General features: G+C 30.6%; 4 protein-coding genes and 3 long non-coding RNA genes across 8 annotated transcripts; 3 read left to right on the top strand and 4 right to left on the bottom strand.

The window, feature by feature from the left end:
- Nucleotides 1-669: 669 nt before the first annotated feature.
- On the bottom strand, nt 670-2153 carry LOC111418371 (uncharacterized). The gene is made up of 2 exons (XM_023050903.2): nt 1179-2153; nt 670-1121 (listed from the first exon to the last, which is right to left on the bottom strand). The coding sequence occupies exons 1-2, from the start codon at nt 1941-1943 to the stop codon at nt 687-689; spliced, it is 1200 nt and encodes a 399-aa protein (XP_022906671.2). The 5' UTR covers nt 1944-2153; the 3' UTR covers nt 670-686.
- A 2266-nt stretch (nt 2154-4419) lies between these two features.
- LOC111418375 (omega-amidase NIT2) lies at nt 4420-5529 on the bottom strand. The gene has a single exon (XM_023050906.2). The coding sequence runs from the start codon at nt 5443-5445 to the stop codon at nt 4570-4572; it is 876 nt and encodes a 291-aa protein (XP_022906674.1). The 5' UTR covers nt 5446-5529; the 3' UTR covers nt 4420-4569.
- Nucleotides 5530-5864: 335 nt separating this feature from the next.
- On the top strand, nt 5865-15167 carry LOC111418369 (uncharacterized). Its single transcript, XM_023050901.2, has 4 exons — nt 5865-5938; nt 6220-6452; nt 6512-6741; nt 13142-15167. The coding sequence occupies exons 2-4, from the start codon at nt 6275-6277 to the stop codon at nt 15122-15124; spliced, it is 2391 nt and encodes a 796-aa protein (XP_022906669.2). The 5' UTR covers nt 5865-5938; nt 6220-6274; the 3' UTR covers nt 15125-15167.
- On the bottom strand, nt 15115-18525 carry LOC139429727 (uncharacterized). The gene is made up of 2 exons (XR_011640283.1): nt 16188-18525; nt 15115-16136 (listed from the first exon to the last, which is right to left on the bottom strand). It is a non-coding gene; the product is annotated as an uncharacterized lncRNA (long non-coding RNA).
- Nucleotides 18526-19040: 515 nt separating this feature from the next.
- Nucleotides 19041-19680, bottom strand: LOC139429728 (uncharacterized). Of its 2 annotated transcripts, XR_011640286.1 has the most exons (3): nt 19318-19680; nt 19142-19266; nt 19041-19090 (listed from the first exon to the last, which is right to left on the bottom strand). It is a non-coding gene; the product is annotated as an uncharacterized lncRNA (long non-coding RNA). The 2 variants fall into 2 exon arrangements; XR_011640285.1 differs by having other exon boundaries at nt 19041-19266.
- LOC139429729 (uncharacterized) lies at nt 19453-27356 on the top strand. Its single transcript, XR_011640287.1, has 2 exons — nt 19453-19972; nt 24217-27356. It is a non-coding gene; the product is annotated as an uncharacterized lncRNA (long non-coding RNA).
- On the top strand, nt 21533-27356 carry LOC139429726 (uncharacterized). Its single transcript, XM_071195739.1, has 2 exons — nt 21533-24931; nt 25952-27356. Exon 1 carries the CDS (start codon nt 21846-21848, stop codon nt 23373-23375), a length of 1530 nt encoding a protein of 509 aa, XP_071051840.1. The 5' UTR covers nt 21533-21845; the 3' UTR covers nt 23376-24931; nt 25952-27356.
- Nucleotides 27357-27883: the final 527 nt, after the last annotated feature.

Genomic DNA, 27883 nt, shown 5'->3' with positions numbered 1-27883 from the left:
TCCCTGTAATTATAATTTGTTGAAATAATACACCACTTAATCGATTGTTATTAAATAATTCCCAATAAATAAAGTTGTTGATGAGTTCAAATGACAGTTAAATTTTCATTTGTCACATAGAGATGGCGCTACTTAACTGTCAAAAAGGTGTTTGTCAAAGCGTTTTTGTTGATAAATCATAAATACTTCTTCTTAATAAAATGCTTAATCATAATTTTAATTCTATCACAATATTCTTTTTCATTTTCAATTTCAAAATAAAATATCTGATTGAGTGGTTTACCATCTCGAATATGTTGTAGAATGTTGATTGTCGAATTGGTGCCCGCAAATAAATCTCTTAAACAAATAATTCCATAACATAAACCGTAATAATAAACAATAATTTTACACGTAAGTAGTAGTTATGCAACAATTAAGTGATTTTTTTATAAATAAATATCAATTTTTTGAGGTTATGACAACTTTGTTTGTGTTTTAACGCTAATTAATATAATTATTTAAATAATCCCTGTAATTATAATTTGTTGAATAATACACCACTTAATCGAGTGTTATTAAATAATTCACAATAAATAAAGTTGTTGACGAGTTCAAATGACAGTTAAATTTTCATTTGTCACATAGAGATGGCGCTACTTAACTGTCAAAAAGGTGTTTGTCAAAACGTTTTTGTTGATAAATCATTAATATTTATTCTTAATAAAATGCTTAATCATAATTTTAATTCTATCACAATATTCTTTTTCGTTTTCAATTTCAAAATAAAATATCTGATTGAGTGGTTTACCATCTCGAATATGTTGTAGGATGTTGGGTGTTGAATCGGGGCCCGCAAATAGACCTCTTAAACAAATAATTCCGTAAAATAAACCGTAATAAGCGTACTTTTTCCATTGTTCAAATAAAACGTGACTAGGGTACAACTCTTTCACGTTTCCTCCCATTTTACTTAAATAATAGTTTAAACAAATGTGGTAGTAATTAAGATATTCATCAATGTTGTCAAGATTTTCTTGAGATGCAGATGTTGTGTAAATTAAAATGGAAATATCGAAGATGGGGGAGTTTATTGACCATGTTTGGAAATCTATTATTTTAATATTTTCTAATTTATTTCCCTAAAATTAAATGACAACTTAAATTAATGAATTTTCATATTAAAGAATGATTTTTACCATATATTTAAACATTATGTTATTTCTCCAACAATCTATGTGAAGTAAAGTGTTATATTCATCAATATTTTCGATTACATTGACAAAGTTTTTAGATTTATCTCGAATCCTCTCTATATTTGATAAAATTTCCTCATCATTTTCTAATGTACAATGTTTTTTTAAAAGATCTAAGCTTGGATTTACTAATAATGTATCAAACCCAAGAGTTGTGTTAAGTTGCCCCATCAAATTATTTTTCGAATCAAGTAATTCATTAAAAATCCCACCATGTTCTTGCTTTAAAATAAAACCACAAGCATGTAAAAGAGCATATTTCTTCAAAATCATCATTAAATGTTCTTTGTTTAAGGTGTCTTTATCTTTTAAAACTCGATAATTCTCTGTTGTTAAATTTTCCATCACAATACACTCTTTTAAATCATCTAATTGTGTGAAGCTTGGCTTTGGAACCACATCGAAAGTCTGTTTTATGTATTTCAAACATAATTTATTGAGTATAGGGTATAGTTTTGAGTAGAAATAAATTTCTTTTTCAAATATATCTCTTTGTAAGGTCACTTTGCGTAGTTGCGGATCTGTTGCAGCCATTTTTATGAAATAATGTGACATTTCTTTGTTTAATTCAACCTTCACCAATGCTGTTACCCCAAGAAATCCATCTCCAACGCTTGAACCAGCCTCAACGGTTATTATTGGTGTTGCACTTTCATTTGCAATAATATTATTAATAACTTCTTTGATAGTTTCTGTTATATGTGTCATTTTAACAATTATAAACAACAATTTTACAAGTATGTAGAAGTTATGCAACAATTAAAGTGTTTTTATAAATTAATAAAAAAGTTTTAGGTTATGACAACTTTTTTCTTTAACGCTAATTACTTAAATAATCCCTGTAATTATAATTTATTGAAATAATGCACCATTTAATCACAACGACTGTTATTAATTATTAATTTACAATAAATAAAATTGTTGTGACAAGTTCAAATGACAGTTGTTGTATTTTCGTTTGTCACATAGAGATGGCGCTACTTAATTGTTAAAAAGTTTTTGTTGATTTGAAATAACATTTTTAATCGTTACTTCTGCGAGAGGTGTGTCTAACGTCATTTTAACAACAATTATTTTCTACGTTGAGAGGATATACAACAATTTTAGTGCGCTTTTTTTTATAAATCAATAATATATAAATTATAGATAAAAATTTATATGAATAGTTTTAGTTTTTATAAAAATCAATATATGTAAATCAAATTAAAGTTGTTATAATTATAATTAACATTCAATATTAATTTTAAATTATCGAATATTTCACCCTATCTCTAAGAGATGGCGCTGGTTGACAATTATAGTTTTATTGAACTAAATCTAGTTCTGTCAATGTCAATTTTAATTTTATTATAATATTCTCAATCTTTATAAAATAATTTTTAAAGTGAATCCAAACATGACACATTTATCTCAAAAAACCAAAAAGTTGGATCAAGAATTGATTTTGACATACTTGTCAACTTTATAAAAAATCCTTTAAAATGAGTCCAAACTCGACATATTTAACTTTGATATTAATGAAGATACAAAGATGATGCACTTATCTCAAATAACAAAAAAGTTAGAATAAAAAACATTAAACCCGAAGTTAGCAACAATGAAGATAGAAATTTAATTTTTAAATATTAATACTAACCTTAATTTTTAATTTTTTTTATTATATTTTCGTTTTTGTGACAAATATTAAGAGATTTTATAAAAATTGAGAATATGTCAAAATGACATTGACATTTCAATTGGTGACATTTCAATCAGGAAGTTGCTTATATCTCGAGTAATATTAGAATTAAACGACTCATTTTAAAGGATTTTTCAGGACGATTACAAATATATCGAAATTGAGGTTGACATTTCAAAGTTGACAACTTCATGGTGTTAATGTCAACTTTAATTTTGATGTTTTCGTAATCCTTATTAAATAACCTTTAAAATGAACCCAAACATGACGCATTTATCTCGAAAAACAAAAAAAATTAGAATAAAAAATATTAAACCTGAAGTTGGCAACAATTAAGTTAGCAACATATTTTTTAAACATTAATACCAACCTTAATTTTTGATATTTTTTCTTGTATTATCGTGCTTTATGAAAAATTATATTTATTTTAACACATTTTGATAAAATTACGAATATATCAGAATTGACGTTGACATTTCAAACCGGAAATTGGCAATAATTTCATTAATATTGAAATGAAATATGTCGTGTTGGTACTCATTTCAAAGGATTCTTAATGACGATTACAAATACGCCAAAATTGAGGTTGACATTTCAAAGTTGACAACTTCATGGTGTTAATGTCAAGTTTAATTTTGATGTTTTCGTAATCCTTATTAAATAACCTTTCAAATGAACCCAAATATGACGCATTTATCTCGAAAAACAAAAAAAAAATTAGAATAAAAAATATTAAACCTGAAGTTGGCAACAATTAAGTTAGCAACATAATTTTTAAACATTAATACCAACCTTAATTTTTCATATTTTTTCTTCTATTTTCGTTTTTTATGAAAAATTATATTTATTTTAAAAGATATTTTGATAAAATTACGATTATGTCAAAATTAACGTTGACATTTCAAGCCGGAAATTGGTCATAACGTCATTAATATTGAAATGAAATATGTCGTGTTGGTACTCATTTCAAAGGATTCTTAATGACGATTACAAATACGCCAAAATTGAGGTTGACATTTCAAAGTTGACAACTTCATGGTGTTAATGTCAACTTTAATTTTGATGTATTCGAATTTCTTATTAAATAACCATTCAAATGAGAATAAAAGTATTAAACCTGAAGTTGGCAACAATGAAGATAGCAACTTAATTTTTAAATATTAATACCAACCTTAATTTTTGACATTTTTTCCTTGACATTTCTCCGTCTTAAGAGAAGTGCGACTAAACCCGAATGTTTCTAGTTTTTGGTCTAGTATTAGTTCTAGTGCCAGTGATAGGCAGCGCTATTTAGCATAAATTATTATTATGTTGTGTATTTTTATTGAAGTAAAACTAGAACTAAAACAAGGCCTAGAAATAGAATAGAAACTGAATGTTAAAATAAAATGTTAAAAAAATAGATTTATAATTTGGAGATAACTTCACGTTTGTTTTGATTTAATGTCAAAGTGACAGTTAGTTGATGGCGCGTCAATTCAAACTAAGTTATGTTAAAAATACTGATTATTACACTTATATAGGATTATATTTATTTATTTTTTTTATTTTATTCTTTAAAATCGTTTAAAACATATTAAAATAAACATTTCTATTGATTACAGTTGACGTTTGTAACACATTTTGAGGTTATAAACGCATTAAAGCAGATCTTTTTTACTGTTTATGTTGAGTATCATAAATATCAGTTCTCCTTTGATCCCAAATAGGGATTTGTTGTCTAATTTTATCGCATTCTCCCAAATCAATATTGCCATAAATAATTTCCTCTTCATGTCCAGCTTGGGCAATAACTTTCCCCCACGGATTGGTGATTTGCGAATGTCCAAAAGCGATGTAACCTTGTTGATTCCTCGCGGGGCTACAAGCCATAACATACACTTGATTATCCAAAGCGCGACCTCTCTGAAGAATTTCCCAATGCATAGGGCCTGTCGTCATGTTAAAAGCTCCTGGATAAACCAAAATTTCACACCCTTTCATCCTATAAAGTTTTGCTAGCTCTTCAAATCGCAAATCGTAACAAATTCCAACCCCGATTTTCGTCTTGCCCATCTCAAAAGTCGCCAAATCGTTTCCCCCGTGTAATATATCCGATTCTTTGAATGTAATCCCTCCTGGAATATCGATATCGAAAAGATGCATTTTTCGAAACTTCGCGACCAACTCTCCGTTAGGATTCCACGTCGTTGAAGTATTGTAATATTTTTCGTTAATTCCTTTTTCAGGAATCGACCCCCCAATTAAAAAAACTTGGTTATCTTTCGCCGCTTTCGATAAAACCTGACTCGATTGTCCTTCGGGGATCGTCTCAGCGTATTGACTAAAAAATTTCGTCCCATACGGCGAATTAAAACATTCGGGAAGCACCACAAGTTTTGCCCCATTTCTAGCAGCCTCTCCGATTAATTTTTTTGCATTCTCTAAGTTTTTATCTCGATCAGTACCCACTGTCATTTGGATCAAGGCTGCTTTGAAATTTCTTTCGTTCGATATCATTGTTGATAAACGTCTGACTGTTTTAAATAACATACCACAAAAAAATAAAGATAATTGTGTTATTAAAGTGTTTTTAGGTATTTTTATGGTGGGGTTATATCACATTTTGATAAATTTTAATAAAATAATAATTAAACATTGCGCCATCTATTATTTGAGGTTAATAATTAATGGAAACGGGTGCTATTTGTATCAATTTAACGATAGATGTCTCTGTTTGTTGTTATTTTAATAAATTATTAATTAAAAAAATTCTTCCCCATTTTGTGGGGTTAAAACTACATAATACAATTCTTAAGAAATATAATCCATAATAAATTATAAACGAATCACTTTTTAATTTTTTCATTTTTGTATCAATATGAAAAAAGTTAGGTTATGTAATTTATGGTTTTGAGATAACTTCACGATTATTTTGGTTTTATGTCAAAAATCTAAATGACAGTTTGTTGATGGCGCGTCGATTCAAACTAATTCATTTTAAGATTAACAAAGAAATAAAACATTTAAAACGTTTTAAAATTATGTAAGTAGTTGGAATTTTTGTTTATGTTTATTAAAAATAACATATAAAATAAGTTATCATATTTTTGGTTTGTTTGAGGATAGATGGTTAGGTTATGTTTCGATGGAGTTGTTTAAAAAACATATCACAAAACGATAACGATAATTATGTTATTAAAGTATTTTAGAGGTATTTTCTTATTGAATTTTAATAAAATAATAATAAATTTCGCCATCTATTATCAATAAAATTAATCAAAATGCTATTTACATTGATTTAACGATAGATGTCTCCTTTTTCAGGGTCAATAACACCAACTGTCATATGGGCTAAGAAAAACGTATTTTAAGGTAGAAAATGTCTTGTTTCGTTCCCGATTGCAATAATTCTTTGGGTATGCCGTTTCCGGAAAATCCAGGAACTAAGCGGAAATGGTTGGAGAGTTTGGGAACGGAAGGAGTTGAGCCTAACGAAAAAAGCTTTGTGTGTTTGGACCATTTTAGGCCAAGTGACATTATTGAACAATCGAATTTTGGTGAGTTTGTTTCTACGTTATTATTTAAAATTTTAATTTATTAAAATTATTTAATTTAGATGGATTAGAAACGGATTTGAATCCGGAAAGCGTGCGAAACTTGGTAGTTCTAAGAAAAGGTGCAATTCCTTTCATGGAGGAAGAAGAGATTAATTGGGACTCAGACGAAAACCTGAAAGCATGCAGAGTTTGTGGCTGTAACGAAAATTTGGAACGAAATATTTTTGAGAAAACCGAAAATGGGACTACTGTGATGTCGATGATTATGTTGTGTTCATACCCGATTGTTGTAAGTTTAAATTTTTTGGGAAAAATTCAAGAATCATCATGTGAAATGACCAAAAAACATGTTGAACATAAAAAGAAAGTGTAGAACATACTGAAATCATGCTGATTGTTTATTTTAAAGCCATGCACAAAATTAATCTGATAAAGTTAAAAGTAAAGTTCTACATCTCACTGTCACTAGAACTAACAATGCTAGATACTGTTGGCAAAAGACTAATTATTGCTATCAGAAGTTGAAATACTGCTAGTAAAAGACTAAAAACTGCTTATAAAGAGAAAATACTATTTCAAAAAGTTACCTACTGCTTCTAAAAAGCTAGACACTGGTGGAAAAGATTACAATCTGCTAAATACTGCTGGGAGAAACTATTATCTGCTTGGAAATGCAAGATACTGCTTTCAAAAGACTATTAACTACTTTCAGAAAGCTAGATACTGTTGGCAAAGACTATTTTATGTTTTCAGAAAACTATACAGGGTGTTTTGGTGACTTGGGGAACAAATGTAACCACATGTAGTGTAACATTTTTGCATTTAACACGAAAACAGTGATTTTTATCAATATTACCTAAGAGTAATAAAAGTTTCTAAACTAAATTTACTATTAGAAACTGCAAACATAAATGTAGGGTTATGACAGAATAAAAAAGTTCTGGGCAAACAAACTTTAGAAACAGCCTATATAGCATTGTTCCCGCGGACCGATTCAACTAATAAATTGCCTAACGATTTTACACCACATTGATTTATACTGTACCAAACTTCAGCGCTTTACTGTAAATAGTGTTTAAGATATTTGGAAAAATGTGTTAAAATTTCTTAACTTTGATGGCCTGTATCTTTGAAATTTGAAGACTTACTAATTTTTATTTATATGAATCATCATCATTTTCACTCTAGTATATGTGGTTAAATTTGTTCTCCGAAACACCCTGTATACTGCTGGCAAAACACTACTAAGTGTTTGGAGATTACAATACTATTGGCTGAAGACTATTTACTGAAATTATTCTTCTGTTTAGTGATATCCTTCTGTGTCCCTTCCATTGCAGATTTAACAATTGCTGCTACAACACTCGATTCTTTGTCACCCAAATATGACATAGCAATTTCTAGCCTGTTGGTAGCAGTTTCTAGTATTGTATAGGTACTATTAGTCTTTTGCAAGGAGTATTTAGTCTTCTACAAGCAGTGTTAGTATTCTGCAATCAATGTGTGGTCTATGGGTAGCAATAGCTAACCTTCTATAGACAGTATCTATCTTCTGCAAACATTTTTTAGTATTGTATAGGTAGTATTTGTTTTCCGCAAGGAGTTTTTAGTTTTCTGCCGGCAGTATTTGTTCTTCTAAAAGCAATATTAGTATTCTGCAACCAATTTCTAGTCTGTTAGTAGCAGTACCTAGCCTTTTATAGACAATATCTATCTTTTAAAGCAGTTTCTAGCATTGTATAGGTACTATTAATCTTTTGCAAGGAGTATTTAGTCTTCTACAAGCAGTATTAGTATTTTGCAATCAATGTGTGGTCTATGGGTAGCAATAGCTAACCTTCTCTAGACAGTATCTATCTTCTGCAAACATTTTTTAGTATTGTATAGGTAGTATTTGTTTTCCGCAAGGAGTTTTTAGTTTTCTGCCGGCAGTATTTGTTCTTCTAAAAGCAATATTAGTATTCTGCAACCAATTTCTAGTCTGTTAGTAGCAGTACCTAGCCTTTTATAGACAATATTTATCTTTTAAAGCAGTTTCTAGCATTGTATAGGTACTATTAGTCTTTTGCAAGGAGTATTTAGTCTTCTACAAGCAGTATTAGTATTCTGCAATCAATGTGTGGTCTATGGGTAGCAATAGCTAACCTTCTCTAGACAGTATCTATCTTCTGCAAACATTTTTTAGTATTGTATAGGTAGTATTTGTTTTCCGCAAGGAGTTTTTAGTTTTCTGCCGGCAGTATTTGTTCTTCTAAAAGCAATATTAGTATTCTGCAACCAATTTCTAGTCTGTTAGTAGCAGTACCTAGCCTATTATAGACAATATCTATCTTTTAAAGCAGTTTCTAGCATTGTATAGGTACTATTAGTCTTTTGCAAGGAGTATTTAGTCTTCTACAAGCAGTATTAGTATTCTGCAATCAATGTGTGGTCTATGGGTAGCAATAGCTAACCTTTCATAGACAGTATCTATCTTCTGTAAGCATTTTTTAGTATTGTGTAGCTAGTATTTGTTTTCCGCCAGGAGTTTTTAGTCTTCTGGCGGCAGTATTTGGTCTTCTACAAGCAATATTAGTATTCTGCAACCAATTTCTAATCTGTTGGTAGACAATATCTATCTTTTTAAACAGTTTCTAGCATTGTATAGGTAGTATTAGTCTTCTACAAGCGGTATTAGTATTCTGCAATCAATGTGTACTTTATTGGTAGCAATAACTAACCTTCTACAGACAATATCTATCTTCTGCAAGCATTTTTTAGTATTGTATTGGTAGTATTTGTCTTCCGCGAGGAGTTTCTAGTCTTCTGTAGGCAGTATTTGGTCTTCTACAAGCAATATTAGTATTCTGCAACCAATTTCTAATCTGTTGGTAGCAGTGACATGATTATTAACTGGATTGAATGCTCCGCATAATTCCCGTGTAAAGGAGTGATGCCAATAGGTTAGACAACCAACAGTGACCATTGTAGGCAAAAGCGAGGTTAATGCTATTGCGGGGCTGATAAATGCGCAAATAAGAAAAATACCCTTCTACTATGCAATTTTCTGACCTGCTGTACTTTTGTCAGTGACAAAATGACAAAGTACCTGTTTATAAACAAGTTCAAATTTCGACGAAAATCATTTTTTTTAATAATGTCATTTTAGATATTCACATGAAGCAACTTGCTCGTACTTGTCTTATTGTGCTATTTTAGTAAGAGCCTACAATGGCAAATGTTGGTTGCATACCGTACTGGCATCACTTTATTCGGCGAACACGCAGTCCAGTTGATAATCATGTCACTGGTTAGTAGCAGTACCTAGCCTTTTATAGACAATATCTATCTTTTTAAGCAGTTTCTAGTATTGTATAGGTAGTATTAGTCTTTCGCAAAGCGTTCTTAGTCTTCTGTCAGCAGTATTTGGTCTTCTACAAGCAATATTAGTATTCTGCAACCAATTTCTAGTCTGTTGGTAGCAGTACCTAACCTTTTATAGACAATATCTATCTTTTTAAGCAGTTTCTAGTATTATATAGGTAGTATTAATCTTTCGCATGAAGTTTTTAGTCTTCCACAAGCAGTATTAGTATTCTGCAATCAATGTGTAGTCTATTGGTAGCAATAACTAACCTTCTATAGACAATATCTATCTTCTACAAAAATTTTTTAATATTGTATTCTTAGTATTTGTCTTCCGCGAGGAGTTTTTAGTCTTCTGGCGGCAGTATTTGGTCTTCTACAAGCAATATTAGTATTCTGCAATCAATGTGTAGTCTATTGGTAGCAATAACTAACCGTTTATAGACAATATCTATCTTCTGCAAGCATTTTTTAGTATTATATTGGTAGTATTTGTCTTCCACAAAGCATTTTTAATCTTCTGGCGGCAGTGTTTGCTCTTCTACAAGCAATATTAGTATTCTGCAACCAATTTTTAGTCTGTTGGTAGCAGTACCTAGCTGTTTATAGACAATATCTATCTTTTAAAGCAGTTTCTAGTATTGTATAGGTAGTATTAGTCTTTTGCAAGGAGTTTTTAGTCTTCTGTCGACAGTATTTAGTCTTCTACAAGCAGTATTAGTATTCTGCAATCAATGTGTAGTCTATTGGTAGCAATAACTAATCGTTTATAGACAATATCTATCTTCTGCAAGCATTTTTTAGTATTATATTGGTAGTATTTGTCTTCCACAAAGCATTTTTAATCTTCTGGCGGCAGTGTTTGCTCTTCTACAAGCAATATTAGTATTCTGCAACCAATTTTTAGTCTGTTGGTAGCAGTACCTTGCTGTTTATAGACAATATCTATCTTTTAAAGCAGTTTCTAGTATTGTATAGGTAGTATTAGTCTTTTGCAAGGAGTTTTTAGTCTTCTGTCAACAGTATTTAGTCTTCTACAAGCAGTATTAGTATTCTGCAATCAATGTGTAGTCTATTGGTAGCAATAATTAACCTTTTATAGACAATATTTATCTTCTGCAAGCATTTTTTAGTATTATATTGGTAGTATTTGTCTTCCACAAGGCATTTTTAATCTTCTGGCGGCTGTGTTTGCTCTTCTACAAGCAATATTAGTATTCTGCAACCAATTTTTAGTCTGTTGGTAGCAGTACCTAGCTGTTTATAGACAATATCTATCTTTTAAAGCAGTTTCTAGTATTATTCTAGTATTTTAGTAGTATTGTATAGGTAGTATTAGTCTTTTTCAAGGAGTTTTTAGTCTTCTGGCGGCAGTATTTGGTCTTCTACAAGCAATATTAGTATTCTGCAATCAATGTGTAGTCTATTGGTAGCAATAATTAACCTTTTATAGACAATATTTATCTTCTGCAAGCATTTTTTAGTATTATATTGGTAGTATTTGTCTTCCACAAGGCATTTTTAATCTTCTAGCGGCAATGTTTGCTCTTCTACAAGCAATATTAGTATTCTGCAACCAATTTCTAGTCTGTTGGTAGCAGTACTTAGCTGTTTATAGACAATATCTATTTTCTGCAAGCATTTTTAGTATTATATAGGTAGTATTTGCCTTCCGCAAGGAGTTTTTAGTCTTCTGACGGCAGTATTTAGTCTTTTACAAGCAGTATTAGTATTCTGCTATCAATTTGTAGTGTATTGGTAGCAGTACCTAGCCTTCTATTGACAATATCTGTCTTCTGCAAGCAGTTTCTAGTATTGTGTAGGTAGTGTTTGTCGTCGGAAGGAGTTTTAATAGTTTCTTCTAGCAGTATTTAGTCTTCTTCAAGCAGGTTGTAATCTTTTCTAGTAGTATATAGCGCTCTGAAAGCAGTAATTAGTCTTATGGAAGCAGTATCTCGTCTTTCCAAGCAGATTGTAATCTTTTCCACCAGTATCTAGCATTTTGGAAGTAGTAGGTATCTTTTTTGGAGACCATATCTCCTTTTTCCAAGTAGTTATTAGTCTTCCCAGTAGTATTTAACTTTTTGGCAGCATTAGGTATCTTTTTGGGAAGTCTTTGAAAGCAATGTTGTGGTCTTTTTCTGCAGTATCTAGCATTTTAGAAGCTGTAGGTAACTTTTTGAAACAGTATTTCCTCATTCCAAGCAGTTTTTAATCTTTTACTAGCATTTTCTATCTTAAAATAGAGTCTTTTACCTTTATTTTAAGACATAAATCATTTTGTAACTTTTAAAAACGAGGTTGAGGTGATCTTTGACATAACTTTACAGATTTTCTTGTTCTTTTTTGAAAAACTTTCTTTATTCTTTATCAAACTCCATTATTTCTGATTAATTTCCAAATCCACATTATTTTGATTGATTTCGCTTTAGGTTAACCTCAAATTCCACAAACTCTGTTTATTATATATATTCACAACAATCTTATCCTGTCTCAAGGATTTTTCCCCATGTATGCGTCGTCCACGAATAAAGATCCCCAATAAAACATTATTTAGATATTAACTGTTAAATTCAGTGTCTTTTTAATAATTTTATTTCAATATTTTAAGATAGGCAACCAATAATCATGATTCATGACAGTTAAATGTCATTAGTAGGTAAAGTAGATTTCTATCAATAATTTTTGGGTTATAATTACGATAGGTGTCATTACTTATTATTTTATTAATTTTATTTTAAATAATGATTTTATTTTATTAATAATAATTTGGATATGATACAAGGTTTTAAAAGGTGGTGTTAATTTTAAAGTTTAATTTTGTATCAAATTATTCGAAGAAGATGACCGAGAGGGCGTTGGCGTCTGGCCACTTTGACTAGTTTTTAGTCTTCTGGCGGCAGTATTTGGTCTGCTACAAGCAGTATTAGTATTCTGCTATCAATTTGTAGTGTATTGGTAGCAGTACCTAGCCTTCTATTGACAATATCTGTCTTCTGCAAGCAGTTTCTAGTATTGTGTAGGTAGTGTTTGTCGTCGAAAGGAGTTTTAATAGTTTCTCCTAGCAGTATTTAGTCTTCTTCAAGCAGGTTATAATCTTTTCTAGTAGTATATAGCGCTCTGAAAGCAGTAATTAGTCTTATGGAAGCAGTATCTCGTCTTTCCAAGCAGATTGTAATCTTTTCCACCAGTATCTAGCATTTTGGAAGTAGTAGGTACCTTTTTTGGAGACCATATCTCCTTTTACTAGCAGTATTAGATTTTGAAGCGACATAATGATTCTTGAATTATACTTTTTTGTTTTAATGAGTAGGTGAGGTTATAATTAATTCTTTTTCGATTAGATCACAAAAATGGATAATTTGCCCAAATTTATTTGCACAAACTGTATGAAATTGCTCCAAAAAGCGTTTAAATTCCGCTTAAAGTGTTTAAAAACCAACAAAATGTTTAAAGAGAAGTTAAAAAACCAAGGCACGAAAAAAATTCGCCTCGAAATTCCAAAAACAACACCCTCCAACGAAGAATTAATCACAATCCTAAAAGGAGACGACGAAGAAAACGAAATGAAAACGTATCAAAATAAATCTCCGCTAAATAACGATTCGAAAATTGGCGAATTTTCTTATTCGTACGTAAAAGGTCCTTTAAATAGCGATTATATCATCTCGAATGGTTATTTGTTCATCTTGGGGTTAGTTAAAAACAATAATGTTCGATACTTAAGGTGTATTAGCCCTAATTGTAAAAGCCGAGCGAAAGAATTTATCGCAACTTCCCAATTAAATCTAGAAATCGGTCATAATCATAAAAAACCGAGCGAAGAGACTCGAAAAAAGCACATGTTTTTTCACGTAATGAGGAAAAAAATGCAATTAGATAAAAATTTAAACATCCGATTAATGTATGAGGAAATATCCGAACAAGATCCAGACATAAAAAAATTAATTCCTTTAAGAAACGTGATCAACGAAATTTGCAAACACCAAAACCCCGAGAAAATCCCGAAAATTTCTAGTTTTGAACAACTTTTTGAAAGAATCGAAGATGGGGCGTTCGAACGATTACATTTTACTAATGACAATAAACAATTTTACCAAGAAAAATTTTCCACGGAAAATGGTGCTTACGCAATAATTTTTTCAAACATAAATAAAGACGTAAAAAGTGATTTAATGTACGTCGATGGGTCCTTTCAGATAAATAATACAGAATCGTTCGAGTACCACTTAATAACAGTTTTAATTTGGCTCGATGAAAGTTATTACCCGATTTTATTCGCCTTAGTTAATAAAAAGAATCAAGAAATTTTCGCAAAAATATTTAAACATCTCCGCGATGATTTAGCCCCAAATCTAAAACCTTACGAAATCGTAACCGATTACGAATCCTCTTTATATTACGCTTTAGGCGAAATCTATTTAGACTCCCACATCGGAGGCTCATTTTATTATTACACCCAAAACATTTACAAAAAAATATGTTCATTAAATTTATCAAAAAATTTAGAAACAAATTCGAATTTCCGCAACATTTACCACATGTTATTAATGTTACCTTTACTTCCAGTTAATACAATCGAAGATGCGTTAAACACGATCAAAACTCAATCAAACGATTTAGATTTAAACAAAATAACCGAACCAATTTTCGAGTACATCAACGAAATTTGGATTAAAACCGTCACGCCGCAATTATTTTGCGTGCATCATTTAGAAAATCGTATCAGCGAAAACGTAATAGCACCATTTAAAAAGTTACGAGACTATTTGTTACTATTCAAAGGAAAAACCCCGCAAAATAGCGTCAAAATAGTGAGTTTAATCGAAAAATTAATCGAATTAGAATCGTTTTTGCGTGATGTTTACACGAAAGGGGATAAAAAATCGTTTAGTAAGGATTTAACATCGTTTCAAAAAAGAAACGTCATCAGGGCTTGGTTACACATTGAAACATACCCCAAGATTAACATAAATAGTTTTTTTCAAAAAGTTCTTGGGTATATTAAATGCATGGAAAATCAATTATGGATATGGGGGTTTTATGGGTATTCCGGTACCACGGATGATGTTTTGATATCTTCGGGGAATTTTGATGTTTTATTCGATGATGATAATTTTAACGAGGGAGAAATTAAGATTAATCAAGAAATTAACGACGTGATTAATCCGGAACATGTCGATACGATCGTTATGGAAGCTGTAATTGATAATAACGGAGGTGTTGTGCTCCAAGGGAAAGATTTGGAAGAAAATAATAAAGAGTTGGAGAATACTTTGTTGAATTATGTTGATAAGGAGTCTATTATAATTCAATATGATGTTTAAAAATAGAATTTTTTTATTACATAGAAAATCTTTTAAATCCTAATATTAATTTTCCTATTGCTTTATATTCCTTTTTATTTATATTGAGTGGAAAATTATTTTATTTATAAATTATAACATTTATTTGTAGGTTAGAAAATATGACATTTTTAACTGTCACTTGAAGTCTTGAGTTGTGTGAAATCCGCTAACTTCACGTCAATGTCAAAAGTCACGAATTGATAGGAATTGCCGATAGATGGCGTTAGTTGGAAATTATTTAATTTAAAATTTATTATAAACATTAGAAACAAACCCCATTATTTATCACATCTTAAAATAGAGTCTTTTAACTTTAACTTAAGACATAAATCATTTTCTAACTCTTAAAAATGAAGTTGAGATGATCTTTTAAAGTTTTCACTCTTATGACATAACCTAACAGATTTTCTTGTATGTTCTTTTTTGAAAAATTTTCTTCATTAAACCCCATTATTTTTATATCACATCTTAAAGTAGAGTCTTTTAGCTTTAATTTGAGATATATAATCCTTTTCTAACTCATAAAAACGAGGTTGAGGTGATTTTTTAAAGTTTTCACTCTTGACATAACTTGACAGATTCTCTTGTATGTTGTTTTTTGAAAAATTTTCTTTATCAAACCACATTATTTTTATATCATATCTTAAAATAGAGTCTTTTAGCTTTAATTTAAGACATAAATCATTTCCTAACTCTTAAAAATGAGGTTGAGGTGATCTTTTAATTTTTCACTCTTTTGACAAAACTTGATAGATTTTCTTGTATGTTCTTTTTTGAAAAACTTTCTTTAACCAACACCATAATTTTTATATCACATCTTAAAATAGAGTCTTTTAGCTTTAATTTAAGACATAAATCATTTCCTAACTCTTAAAAATGAGGTTGAGGTGATTTTTTAAAGTTTTCACTCTTGACATTACTTGACAGATTCTCTTGTATGTTGTTTTTTGAAAAATTTCCTTCATCAAACCCTATTATTTTTATATCACATCTTAAAGTACAGTCTATTAGCTTTAATTTGAGAGATAAATCATTTTCTAACTCTTAAAAACGAAGTTGAGGTGATCTTTTAAATCTTAACATTCATTTTCCTATTGCTTTATATTCCTTTTTATTTATATTGAGTGGAAAATTATTAAACAAAACTAAAATAACTTTTATTATTTATAAATTATAACATTTATTTGTAGGTTAGAAAAATATGATATTTTTAACTGTCACTTGAAGTCTTGAGTTGTGTGAAATCCGCTAACTTCACGTCAGTGTCAAAAGTCACGAATTGATAGGAATTGCCGATAGATGGCGTTAGTTGGAAATTATTTAATTTAAAATTTATTATAAACTATAGAAACAAACCCCATTATTTATCACATCTTAAAATAGAGTCTTTTAACTTTAACTTAAGACATAAATCATTTTCTAACTCTTAAAAATGAGGTTGAGATGATCTTTTAAAGTTTTCACTCTTTTGACATAACCTAACAGATTTTCTTGTATGTTCTTTTTTGAAAAATTTTCTTCGTCAAACCCCATTATTTTTATATCACATCTTAAAGTAGAGTCTTTTAGCTTTAATTTAAGATATATAATCCTTTTCTAACTCTTAAAAACGAGGTTGAGGTGATTTTTTAAAGTTTTCACTCTTGACATAACTTGACAGATTCTCTTGTATGTTGTTTTTTGAAAAATTTTCTTTATCAAACCACATTATTTTTATATCATATCTTAAAATAGAGTCTTTTAGCTTTAATTTAAGACATAAATCATTTTCTATCTCTTAAAAACGAGGTTGAGGTTATCTTTTAATTTTTCACTCTTTTGACATAACTTGATAGATTTTCTTGTATGTTCTTTTTTGAAAAACTTTCTTTATCCAATACCATAATTTTTATATCACACCAGCAGTATTTGGTCTTCTACAAGCAATATTAGTATTCTGCAAACAATTTCTAGTCTGTTGGTAGCAGTACCTAACCTTTTATAGACAATATCTATCTTTTTAAGCAGTTTCTAGTATTATATAGGTAGTATTAATCTTTCGCAAGAAGTTTTTAGTCTTCCACAAGCAGTATTAGTATTCTGCAATCAATGTGTAGTCTATTGGTAGCAATAATTAACCTTTTATAGACAATGTTTATCTTCTGCAAGCATTTTTTAGTATTATATTGGTAATATTTGTCTTCCACAAGGCATTTTTAATCTTCTGGCGGCAGTGTTTGCTCTTCTACAAGCAATATTAGTATTCTGCAACCAATTTTTAGTCTGTTGGTAGCAGTACCTAGCTGTTTATAGACAATATCTATCTTTTAAAGCAGTTTCTAGTATTGTATAGGTAGTATTAGTCTTTTGCAAGGAGTTTTTAGTCTTCTGTCGACAGTATTTAGCCTTCTACAAGCAGTATTAGTATTCTGCAATCAATGTGTAGTCTATTGGTAGCAATAATTAACCTTCTATAGACAATATCTATTTTGGTTGAGATGATCTTTTAAAGTTTTCACTCTTTTGACATAACCTAATAGATTTTCTTGTATGTTCTTTTTTGAAAAATTTTCTTCATCAAACCCCATTATTTTTATATCACATCTTAAAGTAGAGTCTTTTAGCTTTAATTTAAGATATATAATCCTTCTCTAACTCTTAATAACGAGGTTGAGGTGATTTTTTAAAGTTTTCACTCTTGACATAACTTGACAGATTCTCTTGTATGTTGTTTTTTGAAAAATGTTCTTTATCAAACCACATTATTTTTATATCATATCTTAAAATAGAGTCTTTTAGCTTTAATTTAAGACATAAATCATTTCCTAACTCTTAAAAATGAGGTTGAGGTGATCTTTTAAAGTTTTCACTCTTTTGACATAACCTAACAGATTTTCTTGTATGTTCTTTTTTGAAATATTTTCTTCATCAAACCCCATTATTTTTATATCATATCTTAAAATAGAGTCTTTTAGCTTTAATTTAAGACATAAATCATTTCCTAACTCTTAAAAATGAGGTTGAGGTGATCTTTTAATTTTTCACTCTTTTGACAAAACTTGATAGATTTTCTTGTATGTTCTTTTTTGAAAAACTTTCTTTAACCAACACCATAATTTTTATATCACATCTTAAAATAGAGTCTTTTAGCTTTAATTTAAGACATAAATCATTTCCTAACTCTTAAAAATGAGGTTGAGGTGATCTTTTAAAGTTTTCACTCTTTTGACATAACCTAACAGATTTTCTTGTATATTCTTTTTTGAAAAATTTTCTTCATCAAACCCCATTATTTTTATATCACATCTTAAAGTAGAGTCTTTCAGCTTTAATTTAAGATATATAATCCTTTTCTAACTATTAAAAACGAGATTAAGGTGATTTTTTAAAGTTTTCACTGTTGACATAACTTGATAGATTCTCTTGTATGTTGTTTTTTGAAAAATTTTCTTTATCAAACCACATTTTTATATCATATCTTAAAATAGAGTCTTTTAGCTTTAATTTAAGACATAAATCATTTCCTAACTCTTAAAAATGAGGTTGAGGTGATCTTTTAATTTTTCACTCTTTTGACAAAACTTGATAGATTTTCTTGTATGTTCTTTTTTGAAAAACTTTCTTTAACCAACACCATAATTTTTATATCACATCTTAAAATAGAGTCTTTTAGCTTTAATTTAAGATATAAACCATTTTCTAACTCTTAAAAATGAGGTTGAGGTGATCTTTTAAAGTTTTCACTCTTTTGACATAACCTAACAGATCTTCTTGTATGTTCTTTTTTGAACAATTTTCTTTATCAAACCATATTATTTTTATAACACATCTCAAAATAGAGTATTTTAGCTCTAATTCAAAACCTAAATCATTTTCTAACTCATAAAAACAAGGTTGAAGTAATCTTTGACATAACTTGACAGATTATCTTGTATATTCTTTTACCCCATTATTTTTATATGACACCTTAAAATAGAGTCTTTTAACTTTAATTTAAGACATAAATCATTTTCTAACTCTTAAAAACAAGGTTGAGATGATCTTTTAAAGTTTTCACTCTTTTGACATAACCAAACAGATTATCTTGTATGTTCTTTTTAAAAAAAATTTCTTTATCAAACCCCATTGTTTCTACATCATATCTAAAAATAGAGTCTTTTAGTTTTAATTTAAGACATAAATTATTTTCTTACACATAAAAACGAGGTTGAGGTGATCTTTTAAATATTAATATTCATTTCCCTATTGCTTTATATTCCTTCTTATTTATATTCAGTGGAAAATTGTTAAACAAAACGAACATAACTTTTATTGTTTATAAGATTTTTTGTAGGTTAAAAAAATATGACGTTTAACGTTGTCACTTGAAGTAATTGATTGAAATTACCGATAGATGGCGTTAGTTAGAAGTTATTTAATTTAAAATTTATTATAAACATTAGAAACAAACCCCATTATTTATCACATCTTAAAATAGAGTCTTTTAGCTTTAATTTAAGACATAAATCATTTACTAACTCTTAAAAACGAGGTTGAGGTGATCTTTGACATAACTTGACAGATTTTCTTGTATATTGTGTAACAAGTCAGAAAAGATATCTATATTTAATTCGGGGAAGTACAGAAATATTTTGGGAGTGGGGACAACGGATGAGGGACTCGCGAAAAGAGCAGGGAGACGAGAGGAGTTAGAGAGAAGAAGAAGTTGGAGTGTGGTCGAGAGTTAGAGTAGAGGCATGGGTAAAGTGTGGAAGTGAAAAGTGGAAAAAGACTAAAAGAAATTAAAAGAGAAAAATAAGAGAAGAAAGTAGAGAAGAAAAAGGTGTCAATCAACCCAAAAACCATTATGTGAGTACGAGATAGAAATAATTACTGTTTTTTTTTTGTTTATTTTATTTGCGTTTAAAAGAAATTAAATTAAAGTATCTCATTAATTAATTCAAAGTTTTTATTGATCTTTTGTATTTTGTTTATTGACATCCGCCGCTTGATCCTTTCCCCATTGTCTTTTGACGCACTTAACCACGTTACGAGGCTCCTATAAAGAGTGGACCCGAGGAGAATACCCTTCTCCGAGAATATACTCGGGGGCCTCTTACCACCTCACGCTCGGGGGTGGTAACATATTTGGTGGCAGCGGGGTGGGATGTGTGTTGAAGACGGGTGGAGACGTGTTAACGGTGAGATGTATGTAAAAATATGGGAAATTCCCCTTTATTCAAATTAAAATTAATCCCAACAACATAGATTTGGTTATGTAAAAATCGAAATTATTTTCATTGTTATTTTGTGTCGGTCATTTGAGTTAAAATAGAGCTTCAAATCTTTTTTTTTTAATGAGATAGAGAGAGAAAGGTAGTATTTTTGCTAAAACAAATTTATCATATTATAAACTGAGATCCAGACGGTCTGAGCTGTTCCAGCGTATCGCACTTTAGAAATCGCGAAATCATCAAGTTGCGAATTACTCTTGATAACGGACCCCTTTATAAAATTTTTATTTTGCAAATACCATATACTTACATTTTATTTAAGTTTTATTCGAACTAAAAACCAAAATAATGGCTACAAATACAGATGAAAAACCTATCGTAAAAGTTGAAATGCCTAAACCATCATTAGCATCTATTTTAAATTCAATTGAAAATTTTACTGGTAAAGAGAACGTTAAACATTTTTTTGAACGAGTAGAACAGAGAGCAAGTTTAGATAACATTGGAGACGAAGACTTAATTAAAATCGTGCGATGTAGACTAACGGGAGACGCATTCAGTTACTATAAAAGCGAATCAAATTTATCAACAAATGAAATAACATATAAGCAATTCAAACAAAAATTTATTACAAAATTTTCGAAATTGAAAATACCAGGTCAGGCTCAACTAATTTTGTCAAGATGTATACAGGGCCGTAACGAAACTATCAGTCAATTTCTCACGCGACTAAAATTAATTGGACAGGAGGTATTAGAAGAGGATTTAATTGACGCTTCACAGGCGGAACGGGAGGGTATAATTAAAAAACATAACAATATTCTATTGACGCAATTTAGAATGGGAATAAAACGGGAAATTTCTAAGATTATTGGAGTTTTGCTGATGCGAGAGAGTGATTTAACACTCGATAAAGCCGCAGAAATAGCGAGTCAAGAAGAATTGAACCAGATGATGACGGAAAATACAATTAACTACTGTTCACATAGTTATTATTCTGAATATGCTTGTAATTTCTCTCAAGAAGGTGTTTCTAAATCTCAGCCTCATTCAACTGCACCACGGGTTAGTTTTAATAAACCAAATTTTAAACCACAGCAATTCGATAAAAAGAATCGCCCATCCATTTCATATTATTCATCATTTTCTAAACCTTTCGAATCTAACTCAACAAAACCTGATTTTAAATATAATCATAAATCAAATAATGTGTGCTATAAATGTTATCAACCGGGACATTTTTCTGGGAATTGTCGGAATGAGGTTGTCTGTAGATTTTGTAAAAAAACGGGTCACGTAGAAGTTAAGTGTTGGAAAAAGAATAACCAATCAAGGGGACAAGTCGGTACGAGTAACCATACTACTCGATCCCATACTCAGTTTAACCATCAAAATGGAAATATAAGAAATGAATCACGCAAACCAAATGAAACACAAAATTTTATAAGAACGGGAACCAGTCATTTAAACCTAAATGCCACCTCGTATGTACCCCAATCCGAGGGAAAATGTTAAATCCAGGGGTTAATGATCAGATTACAAATAAAAACGCAATAGTAAAATCAGTTAGCAGTGCTATAAATTCAGAGGCAGACAAATCCATAATTTTTTTAACAATGGGGTGTACAAAATTATCATTTTTGATTGATTCGGGTTCAGCAGTATCGTTATTGAAGGAGGAGAGTTTACTCCGGACAAAAATTAATTACCAATTAGATTTGCAACAACATATAACTTTAAAAGGTATCACGGGAAATGAAGTAGAAGGAGTAGGATTTTCTTTGTTAGATTTTAGGGTGAAAAACAAGAAATTTAATATTAATTGTGTGATTTGTAAAAATATTGCCATTGAAACCGATGGGATAATCGGATGCGACTTCCTAATTAGCAATCAAGCTATTCTTGATTATAATCAGGGAATTTTGAAGTTAGGACATATTCACTTGAAATTGATCATGACATCATCAAAAAGACAAAAATCTTCTACTGCGCATGGGAACTGTTTACAAAATGACATGAATATGAGCGAGAAAAGCAACTGCCAAACACAAATTATGAAAACTCCCTCTCCAGTTTTAACTAAAAGTTTCCCATTTAAGGTGTTAACATCGAAAAATGAAGAACTATTATTTTCCGATAAATCTTCGGAATTGGGTTTTGGTTTGTCAAATGGGGGCGATAAACAAAAGATAGCGAATAAAGAAAATATGGAAAAGGTTGGAGTAATGCAAACACAAACGAAGGATCATCGAGAGAAAGAAAAGGACACGGAGAGATCATCGTCATCTGGACCAAAGATGATTGGTGATACAGAACGAACAGTTGGTCCCTGTTCGGCTCTGTTGATGGAGGCTTTAGAAATTCCGGGACGATGTGAGGTTGTTTGTGAAGCTTTACAAAACCAATGGGAAAAAGATGAAGAAGTTATCATTGAACCAATTGATACGGGTGTTTATGGGTCAATGTCAGCAAGAGTTGTAACAAGGGTAAATAAAAATCAACGGGTTCCGGTGCGCCTGATCAACGTCACCGAGAAACCATTAATGTTGAATAAGGGAACAAGTGTTGGAATTATTACGCGCGTAAATAAAATTGATATTGAACACAAAGGAGATGAGAATTCATCAGCTGGGATTTGGGAAGAGGTACCTCAACTTGAAAATGTAAATGGTGTAAATAGCACTACTCATAAAAGGGAGAAAATGTATGGAAATTACAGGGAATACGAAGAGAAAATATCGAAAAATATTGTAGAAAATTGGGATATTCTTGAAGATAAGGGTAATTTATTTGATGCGCCGAGGGATTATAGCTTGGCACATTGTGTGAGTGAAGATTTGAAAATGGGAGCAGGAATCGCTGCTGAAGTCAAAGAGAAATTTATGGGAATAAAAGAATTAAATAAACAGAATCCAAAAGTGAGAGATGTTTTGTATTTAAGACGAGATGGAAGGTATATTTTGTACCTTATTACTTCACGGAAGGGATATGAATCTACCCTACGAACTTTATACCAAACCAGATCGTTATCGATATGATTATGACGACAATTACGTATCCGAACTGCTGGAACGATTACATCAATCGTATCAGTTTGTGAGAAGTCATGAGGTCAAAGCTAAAAATAAACAATTAGTTCAATTTAATAAAAGGGCTAAAGAGAAAAATCTGGAACTAGGTGACAAAGTATTATTATATAATCCAGGGATCAAAACTGGAGTAAATTTAAAGTTAAGTAAACCATGGGTAGGACCATACCGAATAATAGGACAAACAGGTCCAGTAAACTTTAAAATAAAGGAAATTAATGGTTCAAAAGTCGAATTAGTACATTCGAATCGTATAAAACTCTATAAGGGAGATGTTGAAGAAAAGAGAAAGAAAGAGTCAGATACTAAAGACCTAGAGAACAACAAATTGAGTTTTGATATAGAAGAACCTATGTGGTATGATTGGAAAGTATTTCCGGACCAAAATAACGAAGACGGAGGGGAAGATCTGTTAGAAGAACAGACAGCTCAGAGTATAGTGGAATACGTTCCAGAAGAAAATATAGAAGATACTAACCTCGAAACAACTGAACCAGGGAATGATACAACGGTTCAAAGAGAAGAAAACACTGGGCATTCATATCTTACCAGAAGTAGAGGTGATGTACCAGAATTGCCATGGGTATTACCGAAAAGAATTTAATAATTTTTATGTATACATTTTGTTGGTTGTTTTCATTGATTATTATTAATAAGGTTTTATCTATCTAGACATAGTATATTGTTAAGGCTTCGAATATTAATACATAGATATAATACGTTTTCTTGGGATTTATAGATTTATAGGAGTATAATTGTTTGAATACATTAATAAAATATATATTTTCAGGTTCTATTTAACTAGTTGGCTACTGATTTTTACGGGGATGTATATAAAGGGTTTAATTGTATACGATTGTCGGGGACCATCTACCAACATTACAGCAGTGTCGCTTCACGATGTGGCACCCTGTCCATCTCCGCAAACAAACTACACCGAGAAGAAAATAAATGTCCGAGTGATTCAGAAAAATGACTATTCCAAAATAAAAGTAAAAGCTTGTCTTATAGAAGTAACACGGTTGATAAGATATTGTGGTATGAATAGTCATGTTAGTGATGTCCACCAAGGGTTGATGAAAACCATCAGGCCAATTGGACGAGATGAGTGTCGAAAACTTCATAATACTGGTACTTATATAGGATATTCAGGGAATGTTATTTCTAATATAAAAGTAAATGCCACAACATCTGCATCAATTACCGTTGCTGGGAAGTTATCTATGAACGGAGATTGTGAAGGAACAGTTTATACAGAAAATGGTCAGACATGGTCTAGGGTAGTTGTTACTGCAGCTGTTACATTTATGTTAAAAGAATATTATGCCACTATCGCTTTGGATTCTAATGAAATATCATTGATGGGAGGAGTTACATGTCCATTTGTAGATGGATACTGTATGGATGTTGAAGCAGGTGAAACTATTTGAGATGAAATAGAACAAGGAGCGTGTAAGAAACGGCAATATTCAATTATTTATGAAGGTATTGGAACAGAAGTTTCAGTAAGTAGTCAGGATACAGTTGAAAATTATTTGGTTGTTGAGCAAGACGAATACATCTTTGCATTGAATCTACTAAGGAAGGGTATTGTATGTAATTATGAGGTTTGGGTTACCGAACATCCTCGATTACTAGTAACAAAATCTAAAGATGCTTTTTATCATTTAAATTCTAAAACTCATGACGTCAATAATTTAAATCTGTTGACATATGTTAATTCAAAATTTATGTATATTGAAATTTCGTCAAAATTATTGTTTAGAGAGTTACATGTTCAAGCAGTATATCGAAGATGTTTAATAAAGAGAGAGGTATTGAGAAATAGATTGTTGATGGCACCTTTAAATACAAATGCTATTGCCAGTATTTTCAAGACTTCTCTTGGGTATATGGGAAGGGTTTTAGGGGAAGTTTTATACATCATTAAATGTGAACCAAAAATCGCAGAAGTGCGAAGGGTTGATAAATGCTATAATGAATTGCCGATACTGGTTAATAACAATGAGTCATTATTTATGGCTCCAATCACACATGTAGTGCAAGAGCATGCCGAAGAGATAATGTGCTCTCCGGTAGCTCCTTCACTATTTTACATAGAGAACCGATGGGTAGGATTTAGTCCATACCCTACAGTGTATAGTTCTCCAGCTTCTTTAGAAATTAACGATGAAAATAATATAAAATTTAGTCCTATTCGAAATTTGGGAAGTGGAGGATTGTATACTCAAAATGAAATTGATAAGATTCAACATAATTTTCTGTTTGGATCCGAGCGTGATGCAATTACCTCATTTTTAGTCAATCGGGTTGCAGGTAGAACTGATGATTCAAACCAGTACGACACAACAAAATTATTTAGTTCAAAAGAAATTAAACGAATCGCTAAGTCGACACTAAGTTATGCTTGGGGTTGGTTTACCGATATTGGGATTTTTATGTCAGGATTTATGGGAATATACATAGCATTTATCATCCTAAAATATAGTTGTTCAGTAATTTTAAATGGTTTTGTTTTATACCAGGCTCTGGGATGCGGATTTTCGATTATTGCCAGTTTTTGGACGACTTTAACTTCATGGTTTTTACATCGAAGTTATAATCACAAAGTATCAGATCCAGAGAACCAGGAAGATTCTGCACGAGTACAAGATGGTCATTCTGTTCAACCTACAGCACCCCATAGCAGTAAAGTGATGTATTCGGAAATTCATATTGTACAAGAGACGCCATGAATTTTCGATTAAATGTGTCGTTACGAGTCTGTAACACAAAGACACTCTTATTGTTTGTAATTAGGTTAAGAAGTTATTGTTATGAAAAAGAAAAAAAATAATAATAATTCATTAAGAGAAAGTTAGGAAAGTTTGATACTCATCACCATGTGGAGGTAATAAGTTTTGAATAGTTTTTTTTTGAGTTGTTAAAAATTTTTAAATTTATGAACGAAGAGTTTTGATTTAAACAAAGCTTTGCATATTGAATAACGCAATATATCTTATCAAAATAATTCTCCGAAAAAAAAAAAAAAATGCTGGGAAATGAAAAGGAAACGCCTTCCTTTCCTTGGAATGGATTAAGTGAAGAACAACTACGAAGGATGAAGCTGTTAGCTATCGGGCATGTCGTATGGAAATCGATACAATCTAGCAAGTAAAGACAGAAAAAGAAAAAAAATTACCACAAAACTTCGAAAGAAAGAAAAAATACATATATATTAAAAAGTAAAGAAAAGAAAGAAAAAACAAACAAAACAATATATATGTATATGTTATGAAGAAAAGCGAAAATTAAGTTATAACTGTAGTTGACACAGCCAGTTAACACTAATAGTAACGATGATGCTCTACAATGAAAAAAAAATCTTGAATAGATATATTGTTTGGGTAAAAACGTCAACGAGTATTGATAACATGTTGATGACCATGTTGATGAGTATTTAAAGCATTAGTTTTATAAACATATATGTACTTTATAAGAACAAAAAAATATTTCAATTTCTTTTTGTAATAGAGTTAAGTTTATTTTGATGTTTAATTATGTATTGGATTTTTGATAAAATTGTTGATTGACACTTGGATTATACAAAATATTTCTGTTTTTTTTAAATAAGTTGTTGGTAATGCGTAACCAACATCTTAATTAAAGGGGGGAGTAATGTAACAAGTCAGAAAAGATATCTATATTTAATTCGGGGAAGTACAGAAATATTTTGGGAGTGGGGACAACGGATGAGGGACTCGCGAAAAGAGCAGGGAGACGAGAGGAGTTAGAGAGAAGAAGAAGTTGGAGTGTGGTCGAGAGTTAGAGTAGAGGCATGGGTAAAGTGTGGAAGTGAAAAGTGGAAAAAGACTAAAAGAAATTAAAAGAGAAAAATAAGAGAAGAAAGTAGAGAAGAAAAAGGTGTCAATCAACCCAAAAACCATTATGTGAGTACGAGATAGAAATAATTACTGTTTTTTTTTTGTTTATTTTATTTGCGTTTAAAAGAAATTAAATTAAAGTATCTCATTAATTAATTCAAAGTTTTTATTGATCTTTTGTATTTTGTTTATTGACATCCGCCGCTTGATCCTTTCCCCATTGTCTTTTGACGCACTTAACCACGTTACGAGGCTCCTATAAAGAGTGGACCCGAGGAGAATACCCTTCTCCGAGAATATACTCGGGGGCCTCTTACCACCTCACGCTCGGGGGTGGTAACAATTGTTTTTTGAAAAACTTTCTTTATTCTTTATCAAACTCCATTATTTCTGATTAATTTCCAAATCCACATTATTTTGATTGATTTCGCTTTAGGTTAACCTCAAATTCCACAAACTCTGTTTATTATAAATATTCACAACAATCTTATCCTGTCTCAAGGACTTTTCCCCATGTATGCGTCTTCTACGAATAAAGATCCCCAATAAAACATTATTTAGATATTAACTGTTGAATTCAATGTCTTTTTAATA

The sequence above is a fragment of the Onthophagus taurus genome, chromosome 5, assembly GCF_036711975.1.
Source record: "Onthophagus taurus isolate NC chromosome 5, IU_Otau_3.0, whole genome shotgun sequence".
NCBI lineage: Eukaryota > Metazoa > Arthropoda > Insecta > Coleoptera > Scarabaeidae > Onthophagus > Onthophagus taurus.
Note: the sequence above shows the minus strand (reverse complement) of the source record. Positions and strands in the feature narration are given on the sequence as shown.